Here is an 11,760-nt window from a genome sequence, read left to right as displayed (position 1 = left end):
TCTCTCTCTCTCTCTCTCTCTCTCTCGCGCGTGTGCGCTGTAAGGTATGTTTTGTGCCGTTGATCGTCCTCGTCGTCATCTTCCTCAATAAATTAAACATTTCTTCATGCTAGGGTGTCGGCGGTGAATCCAGTGGAGAGAAATCCCCCCACAACTAACTGCAAACTTGCATTCAGATCTGCCTCCATTTTGTTAGCAATGCCCCAACTTCCAACGATCCAATCAATTCCCGAAGGACGAAATCAAGTCCCGCCCTCTCATTTCAGATGCCGTTTCACTCGGATAGACGTCACAGTAGAGAAAAAAAGACAATCGCTACTTCCGTTTCATGCCAACTTTAACCTTTCTCACACTAACATTAAATTAAGAGGGTTAAATCAACATTTCTGTGAGGCCTCTGTGATTGTAGCAACAAAGAGGAAGTTATTAGATTTTCAAAGATTACAAAGCTGACTTTAAAGTCCCACAGCACAGAGCTGTTTATGATTTCAGGTTGTAGGAAAAAACTGAAGGACTACAGCCGCTTTCCGATTCACTAAGCGTGTAAACTCACATCCTTGCGGTAGTTGTTATCCTTATTTAGTGACTTGTTAGTAATTTACACTACCATTCAAAAGTTCGGGGTCAGCAAGATTTTCTAAAAGAAGTCCCAGAATATGCATTGTTCTGGATCAGAGTTTTTGGTTGGATCCCAATTTACATACGTCTACACTGTAAAATCTAATTAGTTGGGCTTACTTAAAAAAAGCATGCAAACTGATTGCCTTGAAAAAACTAAGTAAAGTGAAATAGGAATAGTATGTTGTACTGACAAATGCTTAGTTAGTATAGTTTACTTACACGAGAGTTCTAGTAACTACAAAATAACCGTAGGGGGTACTTGATCCTTTCATTTAGGTTCACTCATGACTTAGTATAGCTACTCACTGACTCCCAGAGTGCATTGCGGCATGAATAAATTATGCAGTTGCTTTGTTTTACAGTTGTTGATTTTATTTGCCAATTTTATTAGCTGTCTTGTGTCAGTAGTAGCACAACAAAAAGAGCAAATAAAATGGTTATTGTTACAATTAATGAAAATAAATGAAATTGAATTGTTACCATTGTTGTGATTCACGTGCTGAATGTTTAAGTCTGTGTGTGACTTCAGCATATTACCACACACTATTTAAGAATTATATAAATCCATTTAAAAGCATTTCAAGGTATTTATGAAATAATCATAAAATTATACATTAATGCTTTCATTAGAAAGTAGGTTACTTTCTAAAAGCAACCTATTTATTACTTTACTTCCCTTGAAATCGAATTACTCTGACTTCATGATGCATTGCTGCATTTACAGGAAGATAATTATAGCAACATAAACCAAGTTCCAAGTGTCCTACCAAAGGGAACGCTAATCACAATAATGTTTAGCTAAAAAAAACACACATTTTAGGAAAATCAACATCAATTTATGAAGTTAGCTTATGTTTTTCTTTTCTTCTTCTTCTGTTGTTATGTTGCACATTAGCAACTTATTAGTGCACTGCTGCCTTTCACTGGTGTATTAATGTCATTGGTTCCTTTGTGGCTACTTGAATATTTTAAGTAAGCGTCACTCAAAACAGTAAGTAAATTGTTTTATTTGCCTTGAAAGTAGCTGTAACTTAATACAACCTAATAAGTATAACAACTAAGTAAAGATAACTAATTAAATCTAAGTAAGGTAAACTATTGGATTTTACAGTGTACAATGGCCCTTAAGACTGACTGACTGAAAGCATGCAGGTTTTCATGGAGATGGGAAAGTGCAAAAAATAATGTTCAAAAGTTTGTGGTCAGCAAGTTTTTTTATGTTTTGGAAAGAAGTTTCTTATGCTCACCAAGGCTGCATTTATGATCCTTCAGAAATCATTCTAATATGCTGAGTTGCTGCTCAAGAAGCAACTGAAAACAGTTGTGCTGGTTAATATTTTTCTGAAAATTGTGATAATTAATTAATTAATTTTATTATTTTATTTCAGTATTCTTTTTAGGATTATGAATAGAAAGTTTAAAAGCATTTATTGGAAATTTTTAAATTAATATGAAAGTCTACTGTTACTTTAGATTAATTTAAAGTGTTGTGTCTTTATAAAAGTACTAATTTCTTTCAAAAACAACAACAAAAAATATCTTACTCAAACCAAACTTTTAAATGGTGGTGTATGTTTGTAAAGAGCACAATGATTTTAAAATTCACATTTGATGTCTAAAGTGCATAACTTATACTAGAATCTATTCAAGTAATCTCTTTTATTTTATTTATAAATTCAGAACTGTTTGGCATTCTAAAACCCATTTGAAATTCCAGTGGGAGCTCATGCTAAAAATGCTAATACTATGCTAAAATGCTAATATCAGGAATACAAACTGATCAGCTCTATTCTCCAGAATCAAGACACACCAAACTAAACACAGTTCAAAGTCATACGATATAACGCCTCAGCATGTCACCTCAATGAATCTAATCTGACACAGGAAACATGCGTGCTGAAGGGACAGGGGAGGACAGGGGAGCAGGGCGAGGCTGGGATGGAGGGATGTGATGAGTGGTGTTTTACTGGTGCATCCGGAGTGGGATTCTCTGAGCTACAGTCACTCAGCTGCATGCTGTGGGACGGCTATATTTAGATCAAAACTGTCGCACAACACCGGCCACCTGCACACACACACGCGCGCGTGGCATAGCGAGAGAGAGAGAGAGAGAGAGAGATTGAGATTGAAATCACCTTTATTTACAACATATCAGAGCCTTTTTACTAACAGACTCAAAACTATCCAACTGAGGGGTTTTAAAGGACAATATACGATGTTCCTCCTCATGCCATTCTCTTGAGTCAGCAGTTATCATCAAGGATGGAAAATCATATTCACACCCAGCCATCCATTCTTTCATATGGTTAGAGTTGTTGATGAAATGTCTTTGATCAAAATTCAGCTCTCCAACCAATTCATCAATAAACTGTTTCAGGAAACGAATAGATTTGATCCCAGTTCTCTCACCCAGAGTCTCCACACTGATGCTCAAATTATGGCCAAGTTTTACGCATCCAGCAGCTATTAGCCGTAATGACAAATTGACAGAGCATAAATGTCTAGAAGGTAGAAAAGGATTCTGGAACAATGGCTCTTCCATCAGCCACAAACCTGCACGTATTCCAGCAGGTCTTGATACAACAAAAACTTTCCAAGCTTCCATCATAGATCTATAGAAGGGTGTCAAATCTGTTAAAGTTGTTTCATTCAAGCTCAGTAAAAAAAGATGTTTATCAAGTCCCATATTGCCTGCTTTCCTCAAGAGTGCAACCGCAGCGTTAATCCATGCAATATCACTGTTATACAGCAGTCTGAGCAGCTTGCAGACGAAAAGCCATAAGTCTAGATCAAATATCTACAAGACCTTGCAATCTTCCCATCTGGAAGACGTAAACATGTCATCTGCTTATATTGTGCCACTGAACGTTCTAAATTTAAAAAATAAGCACTTGGTGCATCCATATCAGTGACTAATGTAAAACGTGACCTCACCAACGCTGCCTTCACCCTCTCATTCAGATGAAAACTTAGCTGGTTTTTTTTCTGTTGTAAGTCATTTACAAAAGCTGGATCATTTCTTCTTAGTATTTCTGTCTCTATAGACTCAATATCTCTTTCCAGGGCTTTAATAGTTTCTCTTTGAGTGGTAGTGCAATATGCAGTGTACTGTTGACAGCAAAGTTTTATTTGAGTTTTACCAACCTCCCACCATTGTTTTAAATTTTCAAAATCATTTTTTTTCTCTTTCCAATAGTTCCAGAATGCCACAAAATGTTCAGAAAATAAAGCATCCTGCAACAATTTAGCATTAAAATGCCAATAAGATGATTTTCTTGGAAACTGAAAACCATGTTTACTGAAATAAAAACCAGATGGTGATCAGAAAAACCTATAGGAGAAATACAACAATCCACAACCCTGTTATTAAAATTTTTTGAAACATAGATTCTATCTAAACGAGCAGCACTTACTCTATTGTCCAAAATTTTAACCCATGTATATTGTTTGTCAAATGGATGCTTGATTCTCCACGTATCTAAAAGTTCAGCCTCTTTCACCAATCCTGACAAATAGCTGGAGGAAAGCATATGAGGTTCTACATTGTTACGGTCATCGTTAAAACACTCTGTACAATTCCAATCTCCACCAATAATGACGTCTCCATCACTAAAATCTTGTCTTAAGACATTAGTTAATACACTAAAAAACTGTAGCCGCTCATGTCCCACATTTGGTGCATAAACATTTATAAAATAAATTGTCATCCCTTCAATAATAGTTTTAACAAGGACAAGACGACCTTTTACAAATTCTTCTGTTTTTTCAATACTAACTTTTTTTTCTGGAGAAAAAAGGAGAGCAATTCCCGCACTCAGATTTGTACCGTGACTAAGTATATGCTGACCTTTCCACCACATCCCCCACTCTATTTCATTCTCAATATCACTATGGGTTTCCTGCAATAAAATGACTAGGTGTGTTGCTCCCACAGCTAAGTAAATTATTGCTAGCTGTTCCAGCTTTGGAACATGCTGCAGGTCGAGCCCCCATTCTCGATTGAGAACTGGGTGTGTTGCTCCCTCAGCTATAAAATCCTTGATATTGACTTGTTTCCCAAACGTCTCATCAAGAAACCCATTAATTTCCTCTAAAGTATACATAGAGGGATCTTTAATGGTTATATCCTGAGAATCACTTTCAGGTCCACAAACAGAAGAACCTCCTTGTGAATCACATTCATAATCAAATATAGAACCATTTTCGTCGGATACAACATCATCCATTGCACTACCATCATTGCTTAGACACAGCTCTCTCTTTCTTGAACCCAAACAAACAGGCTCCTCACATCTTGAACTGGGCCCTGCAACTACCAAAATATTATCTTGCTGCTCATCTGCATTTATATTTTGTACAGTTACAGTATTTGCAGTATTTTCATTTTGCTGACGTTCATTTACATTAGTTTCTATATCATTGACATTGACAACATGCTCATTTGCTTCCATAGCGGACGGCGCCGCAACAGAATCGCTTACCTCTGATGAACCTGCTTGCTCCTCTCGAGTAATGTGCTCCACCAGCACTTCTCCTGAGACAGCAGGCCTATTCCCTGGCTCACGCTCTCGATTATGTGGGCATGCGAACTTTTTATGGCCTAAATCGCCGCAATCGAAGCACCTTAAACTACCAGTTGTTGCATACACCATATAGGTTCTCCCTTCATGTCGTACTCGAAATGAAACATCTAGCCTATTTTCTGCGGATTCTAGAAACATAAAGCCTGTCTTCTAAAAGACTTAACGTGCCTCAAAGACGGATGTTTACAGCCTAGCATAATTGTTTTGAAACCACTAGCAACTTTCGCTCCAACGCGTCATCAGGAATGAAGGGTGGAACATTCGATTAACGGGGTAACTTGAACAAAGTTGTCATTTATAACAAGACCGTTCTCGATTAGTTGGTTAACAAGATTTTGTTCTTTCAAGAACACTACTACAGCTCTGTTCATGCGAGAAGCGGACACAATATTCTCATGTCCTACTTCCCCGCCAGTCGAGATGAGCACATTCTCCACTGTGACGCCATCCCTCCCTGCACTATATCTACAGCAAAATCAACCAAAGGTAAATCAACCTTAAACCATGCAACAACAAAAAAAGAAAGGGAAAAAAAGAGAGAGAGAGAGAGAGAGAGTCTGGGAGGTAAACCGCATTTCAATCAAAGCAGTCTGACAGACAGACACCACTCCTCTTTGACAATTACAGTATTTTTAGTCTCGCAGGACTCGGGTCAGAATCGCCAACCACAATCAACTCAAGTGCAAGGTGCAGCAGCGAAGCCATAACAATGACTTTAGCCAAGATTTTTCTTTTTTTTTTAATTCAAAGATCAAATTGCTCAGAAAAGTAATAGCACTGATTTGCAACGTCATCAATTTCCTCAACACAAATTAATATTTGAGCAATAGTATGCCTTAGCAAGCACTAAATACTAATAATCACATTTTTTTTTCTAATTGGAAGTATAATTTCCAGAGAAATCATTGGTGCAAAAGCACACTTACTTTTAAAGGGGTCATCGGATGCAAAATTCGGCTCACTATGAACAGAGCTTTTTCGACAAGGTAAAAAGGGTGTTGTTTTACACTACCATTGAGAAATTTTAACCATAGCATGTTACAGACTTTTAATTAAGACTCTAAAGAATCATATCAACTTGTGGAAAATGGGCATCCGATGACCCCTTTAAAAAGAGTACTTAATATACAAATAATTTACTGTTAATGTCAGGGTCCTGTCACTTCAGTCTTGTTTATTCTTCATTTGGTGAAGGAGCTCTGACACTCCTATCGTCTTGTGCTTTTGTGAGTATGCAGCTTTGAGTTGGCTTGGGCCCAGGGTTGCCAGGTCTTCACAAACAAAACAAAAAAACAAAAAAACAGCCTAATTGTTATTAAAAACTAGGCCAAAACTAGCCCAATTGCATTTTTCCATGGTTTTCCCCTCTGTCAGAATTGTGTTCTGGGGGGTCGGTAAAACCTGTGGCAAAAATGTTTTCTTTCATTTATACTATCTGCAAGTAGTTTTTTAAAAATACACTTTTAAGATCGGAAATGTACGACAAGTGCACATTAAGGGGCCGTTCACACAGAACTCGTCTAAAAACGCGAGGCGCAGCACTCAGAAATGTTTTTTTTTTAAAAGTGCAGTGCAGGACGCAGGGTAGAGGTCTGCGCGGGACTACTTTTTTAGTCCCGCTCCCGCAAGGTTATATTCCGCACCCACCCACTCCCGCTATATATTCACTCTTTGTTCACCCGCTGTCTGCTTAGAATCATTTTCTTCCCGACCCGACCGTTCCCACTAAATTTAGATCTCGTTTCCAGAATCTCACATTTAAATTTCCGCTACTGAAAGAAAGAGAGATGGGCTAACAAATAAAAGTGTAGTCTGCACAAAATTGTATGTTATTTTATTGGTCTTGTCAAGAGTCTTGAATTTATTGACTTTGACTTGAATTTATATGAATTATCTTAAGACACAAAATTCGTTTAATATTTTATGCAACACAGCTGGAAAAAAAAGTGTCAGAGAAAATAAAAATGTTGTACAAAAATTTTATTTCTTATTTTTATTTGTCTTGTCAGGATGCAATTAGTTTAACATTTACAACACAATAGGGAAAAAGTGTGGCAGAGAGAAAAAAAATAAAAATGTAGGTTGTACAAAAATTAGCTATTAGCTATTTTTATTTGTCTTGTCAAAATACTAAATTCGTTTGACATTTTTTTTGTTAACACCGTAGGAAAAGTGTCACAGAGAAAGATAAATAAATACGACATCTGTCATTTAAAATTATAGGCTAAGCAAAATATAAACAAAACCGAGTTGAGTTACTGACCGCTACTACGTTTTATTCGGGAATTTAATCCCGCAGCGCAAAAAATCTGGTCGGGTCCCGCTGTTCCTGTGGGAGAGCCGCGGGAATGCAGACCTCTAACGCAGGGGTCTCGAGACGCACTTTTGAGATGCCATAACGGAAATAACATAAAATAGCCAAACAGTTGAATACATAGAGAATATCAGGCTCTTTTTTTAAAGACACAGGTTGTGATAATCACTTGAAAAAATGTTATATCCGGAGTCGGACACAGCCAATATGAATGCTATTTCTGCTATGTTGCTGTCACATAAAACAGTTGCAATGCCAACTTGCTACTATAAACAAAAGCTCTCAATGCTGGCCCCGCCTTCAGGGACTTCTGATTGGTCCACTGTTTTGGAACTGTCATTGATGGGCGGCGCTGCGTGTAAAAGTTGAAATTCTTTCAACTTGACATGGCATCTCAAAAACATGTTGCTCATGTGTGAGATGCTGCAAAAGACACTAGCGCAACGGTCATACACATCCGGCTAATGCGGATGGAAAGCTATGGAAAAGTAGCACTTCGGAATGGAAAAACGCATTCTGTGTGAACACCCCCTAAGCTCACTTCTTTCTCACACAGGATTCTTTCTCACACAGGAGTGTGTTTTAACCACACATAAACACATTCCGTTCAGATGAATGTCTGGCTTTGGAGCTTCTAGATTATTGAAGGGTGTAGTTGCAGTATCTAGTGTTTTGGTTACAAAACCTGCAATAACCATTCAGGCGGCCAACACCACTTGATATTGAACACAAAAAAAAGTGAAAGAAAGAAAGAAAGATATGGTGTTATTTACAGTGTAATTCCGTGAAGCTGAATGGAAATGGATCCCAGCAGCGCAGAAACTTTGCTTCCAGTAACACAGAAGAGAGGCTCTGTATTCCCATAAGTGCTTGTGTTAGATTGACAGAGACACAACACATCAATAGTCTGGCACAGCAACAGTCATGAGAGGCAAACGCATGTCATGAGTGTGTGAGGCCTGTGAGAGTCTGAACATATAGTGAAACAGCAACTTAGCAATACTCACTTGTTTAATGTGAGGTCCAGAATGAATTGTGATCCAAAGGCCTGAAGTTGAAATGAAGCCTGAGCGAGATGGACCTCCTATTGAAGGAAGGAAAAAAAGTCAAGATTTAGTGTCAGACCAGATGCTAGAATGACCGACCGTCACTGTTTACAGATCAATTCCCTCGAGCTGTCATCGGAAATGTGCCTATTTTTACTGTGCGCTCAAAACAATGTGAAGCAATTCCACAGCAATGTCTGCCTAATGTTCATAGTATCATAGTCATGGCATTTGCAGCTGCAGTAATCACAAACATATCTTCTTATCACAATAAGGCACGGGACTGGCTGAAACGTGGCTGACACAGTCAGATTTTGTATGTCTGTTTTCATCTCAAATGGTACATAATGGGAAGTTGCTTTGAATTTATCTTTTGGTTTGTTTCCATTAAGTTAATAAATAAAAGAGAGGTCACAGGATGAATTATCTTTCATTTGCTGTATTTAAATTATTTAAATCATTTAAAGTATCAAAACAAAAATAAATCAATCAATAAATAAATAGGTTTTATCAAATGGTGCTGTAAAATGTTTGGGTTGAATTTCTAGCCTCATTAATAAAATAATTATCATAAAATTAAGAGTGTGCCTTCATTTTTAGACACACTCCTAATTTTTAAAGACTTTGAAATGTACATCTTAGGAGTTTGGTCACGACAGACAGCGCTGACTGGGAGATCAATCATGTCGTTGTCATTCATTAAAATCATCATATCATGAATACATGAAGAAGGCTATTTTTGTTTCTTAAAGGAATAGTTCACCCAAAAATGTATTATTTCTATGAAATCACTATAATCCAAAAGTAATCCACACAACACCAGTCCATCAATTAACATCCTGTGACGTAAAAAGCTTTGTGCTTCTAATGAACAAATCTATCATTAAGACGTTTTAACTTTAAGTCGCCGCTTCTGGCCACAATACGAGTCCATAATTCATAATAACACTTCCTCCAGTGAAAAACTTCATCCATGTTGTCCTCTCACATTAAAATCCACCTGAATATTAGTATACGTAGAGCTGTTTTAGACTGTTTTTGCTTGTAAACAGTGCTTGATCTGTGCATATTTCTCTCCTAATTCAGACTGGAGAAAACAACGTTTTTATACATGGACTCGAAATGCAGTTAAAAGCATCTTAATGATGGATTTGTTTCTTACAAACACGCAGCTTTTCACTTCACAAGATGTTAACTGATGGACTGGAGTGGTGTGGATTGCTTGTGGATTATTGTGATGTTTTTATCAGCTGTTTGGACTCTCATTCTGACGGCACCCATTCACTGCAGAGGATCCACTGGTGAGCAAGTGATGCGATGCTACATTTCTCCAAATCTGATTAAGAAACAAACTCTCTATATCTTAGATGGCCTGAGGATTAGTACACCATCAGCAAATTTTAATGTTTGGGTAAACGTTTCAATTAAAACTGTCTCATATCCTGCATCAGCTGTGCCGTATTTAGATTTAGGGTTTCTATGCTATAACTTGTAACAGATGCTGGGTTGAATGCTCTCACCTGTCCATGTGGGTCAGGAATCCTAGCGCGAGTGTTCAGGTCATGGTAGGTGCTCTCCAAAGCTTCGTTCCGGTAGTAGATGAGGCGAGACGGGTATGTGAGTGTGCGCTCTGACTCCTGCGGCCCGCTGGCATTGTGCTTCTGTCCGGCTGCAGTATCATCCTTCTGTAGCAGCAATGACACTGCCTCCCCGGGGATCTCAGCCTCCAACACTGACAACACACATGCACACACACTCGCTTGATGAATGCCATCTAAACCAGGCCAATCTGACACTGAACCACAGAGAAACCTCAAATTAGACTGGTGTCAGGTGTACTGCATGCAGACTAGGCCTACAGTACGTGCGTCACAAGCTAACAATCGGTATAAGCTTGATATATTTAAACTATGAATAATATCATTGAAATGATAACAATGCCGTGCTTTCTCTCTTGCATCGGGCCCTATTAGTAAGTTATACCATTGAGGGATTTTAAAGCAGCACTATGTAACTTTTGGTGCTCTAGCGGTTAATAAACAGAACTGCGCACATCCCACGGAAGAACATTCCAACCGGAGCTACTTCTCTAAGTTTATGTCTATGGCGATTCACGCAGGTATGTGTTACTCCGCAGCGGTGATGACCCGACCAGGCTACAATAGTCCAAATATAAGTACTTATTATAAATGTACCGTAGTGATTCGGAATAAGACAAAACCGCGGTTCGGAAGATGAATTCATGATGTACTCGCTCATTATATACATTTTGCAAACTTTGAACACAGAAAAAGTTACATAGTGCTGCTTTAATTGGATCTCTCTCTACAAGATAACATTACTGGTTGTCAACATTCCCTAAAGAGAAATAAACCAGACTCAAATTAAATAGAGTTGTAAAATTATAGTAACACTTAAGGGATTTAGGGAACACTATTCACTATTAACTAGCTGCTTATTAACATGCATATTACTAGCATATTGACTGTTTATTAGTACTTATAAAGTACATAATGTATGCCCTATTCTGCATAACCATATTCTAGATTTCTTAACAATAGGCCTATACCTAAACTTAACTGCTACAACCTTACCTACTATCAATAAGCAGCAAAGTAGGAGTTTCTTGAGAGAAATCTCATAGTTAATAGTGAATATGTGTTCACTAATCTAAAGTGTTGCCAAAATTATTTGTTTAATTTTTAATTAATAATAATTCTTTGCATTCTTATATGATATTTACTCATATAGTATTACATTTACATGCAGTCAACACAGATGTTTTGCTTTTATCCAAAGTGAATTACAAATGAGGGCAACAGAAGCAATCATAACCAACAAAAGAGCAATAATATGTAAGTGTTGTGACAAGTCTCAGTTAGCCTAAATAAAAAGAAAACAAGCAGACAGAATAGAAAACGAATAGAGAACGCCAATGTTAGAGGGTCATTTTTTATAATAAATAAAAAAGAAAACAAGTAGAGAGAATAAAAAAGAATAGAGGATGTGTTAGAGGGTCATTTTTTTTAAATAAGAAGAAAATGAGTATATGAGTAATATATATTATTTAATATAATAAAGATATTCTTATATATAATAATTCCATCTGAGAAATAAAACTCAACAGACTAATACATTTTTAGTTCATATATATATATATATATATATATATATATATATATATATATGCGATATA

General features: G+C 37.2%; 1 protein-coding gene across 1 annotated transcript in view; it reads right to left on the bottom strand.

The window, feature by feature from the left end:
• adam23b (ADAM metallopeptidase domain 23b) overlaps positions 1–11,760 on the bottom strand; it is a 53,608-nt gene that overhangs the window by 40,901 nt on the left and 947 nt on the right. Inside the window, exons 2-3 of the mRNA XM_016462908.1 lie at positions 10,085–10,296; positions 8,526–8,602 (exon numbers count right to left, since the gene is read on the bottom strand). Of these exons, the coding sequence (XP_016318394.1) occupies positions 8,526–8,602; positions 10,085–10,296 (289 nt within the window). The remainder of the gene's footprint in view (positions 1–8,525; positions 8,603–10,084; positions 10,297–11,760) is intronic.

This window comes from Sinocyclocheilus anshuiensis, unplaced genomic scaffold (assembly GCF_001515605.1).
Source record: "Sinocyclocheilus anshuiensis isolate Anshui unplaced genomic scaffold, SAMN03320099.WGS_v1.1 scaffold732, whole genome shotgun sequence".
NCBI classification, from domain to species: domain Eukaryota; kingdom Metazoa; phylum Chordata; class Actinopteri; order Cypriniformes; family Cyprinidae; genus Sinocyclocheilus; species Sinocyclocheilus anshuiensis.
This window is presented reverse-complemented; position numbering and strand designations above follow the sequence as displayed.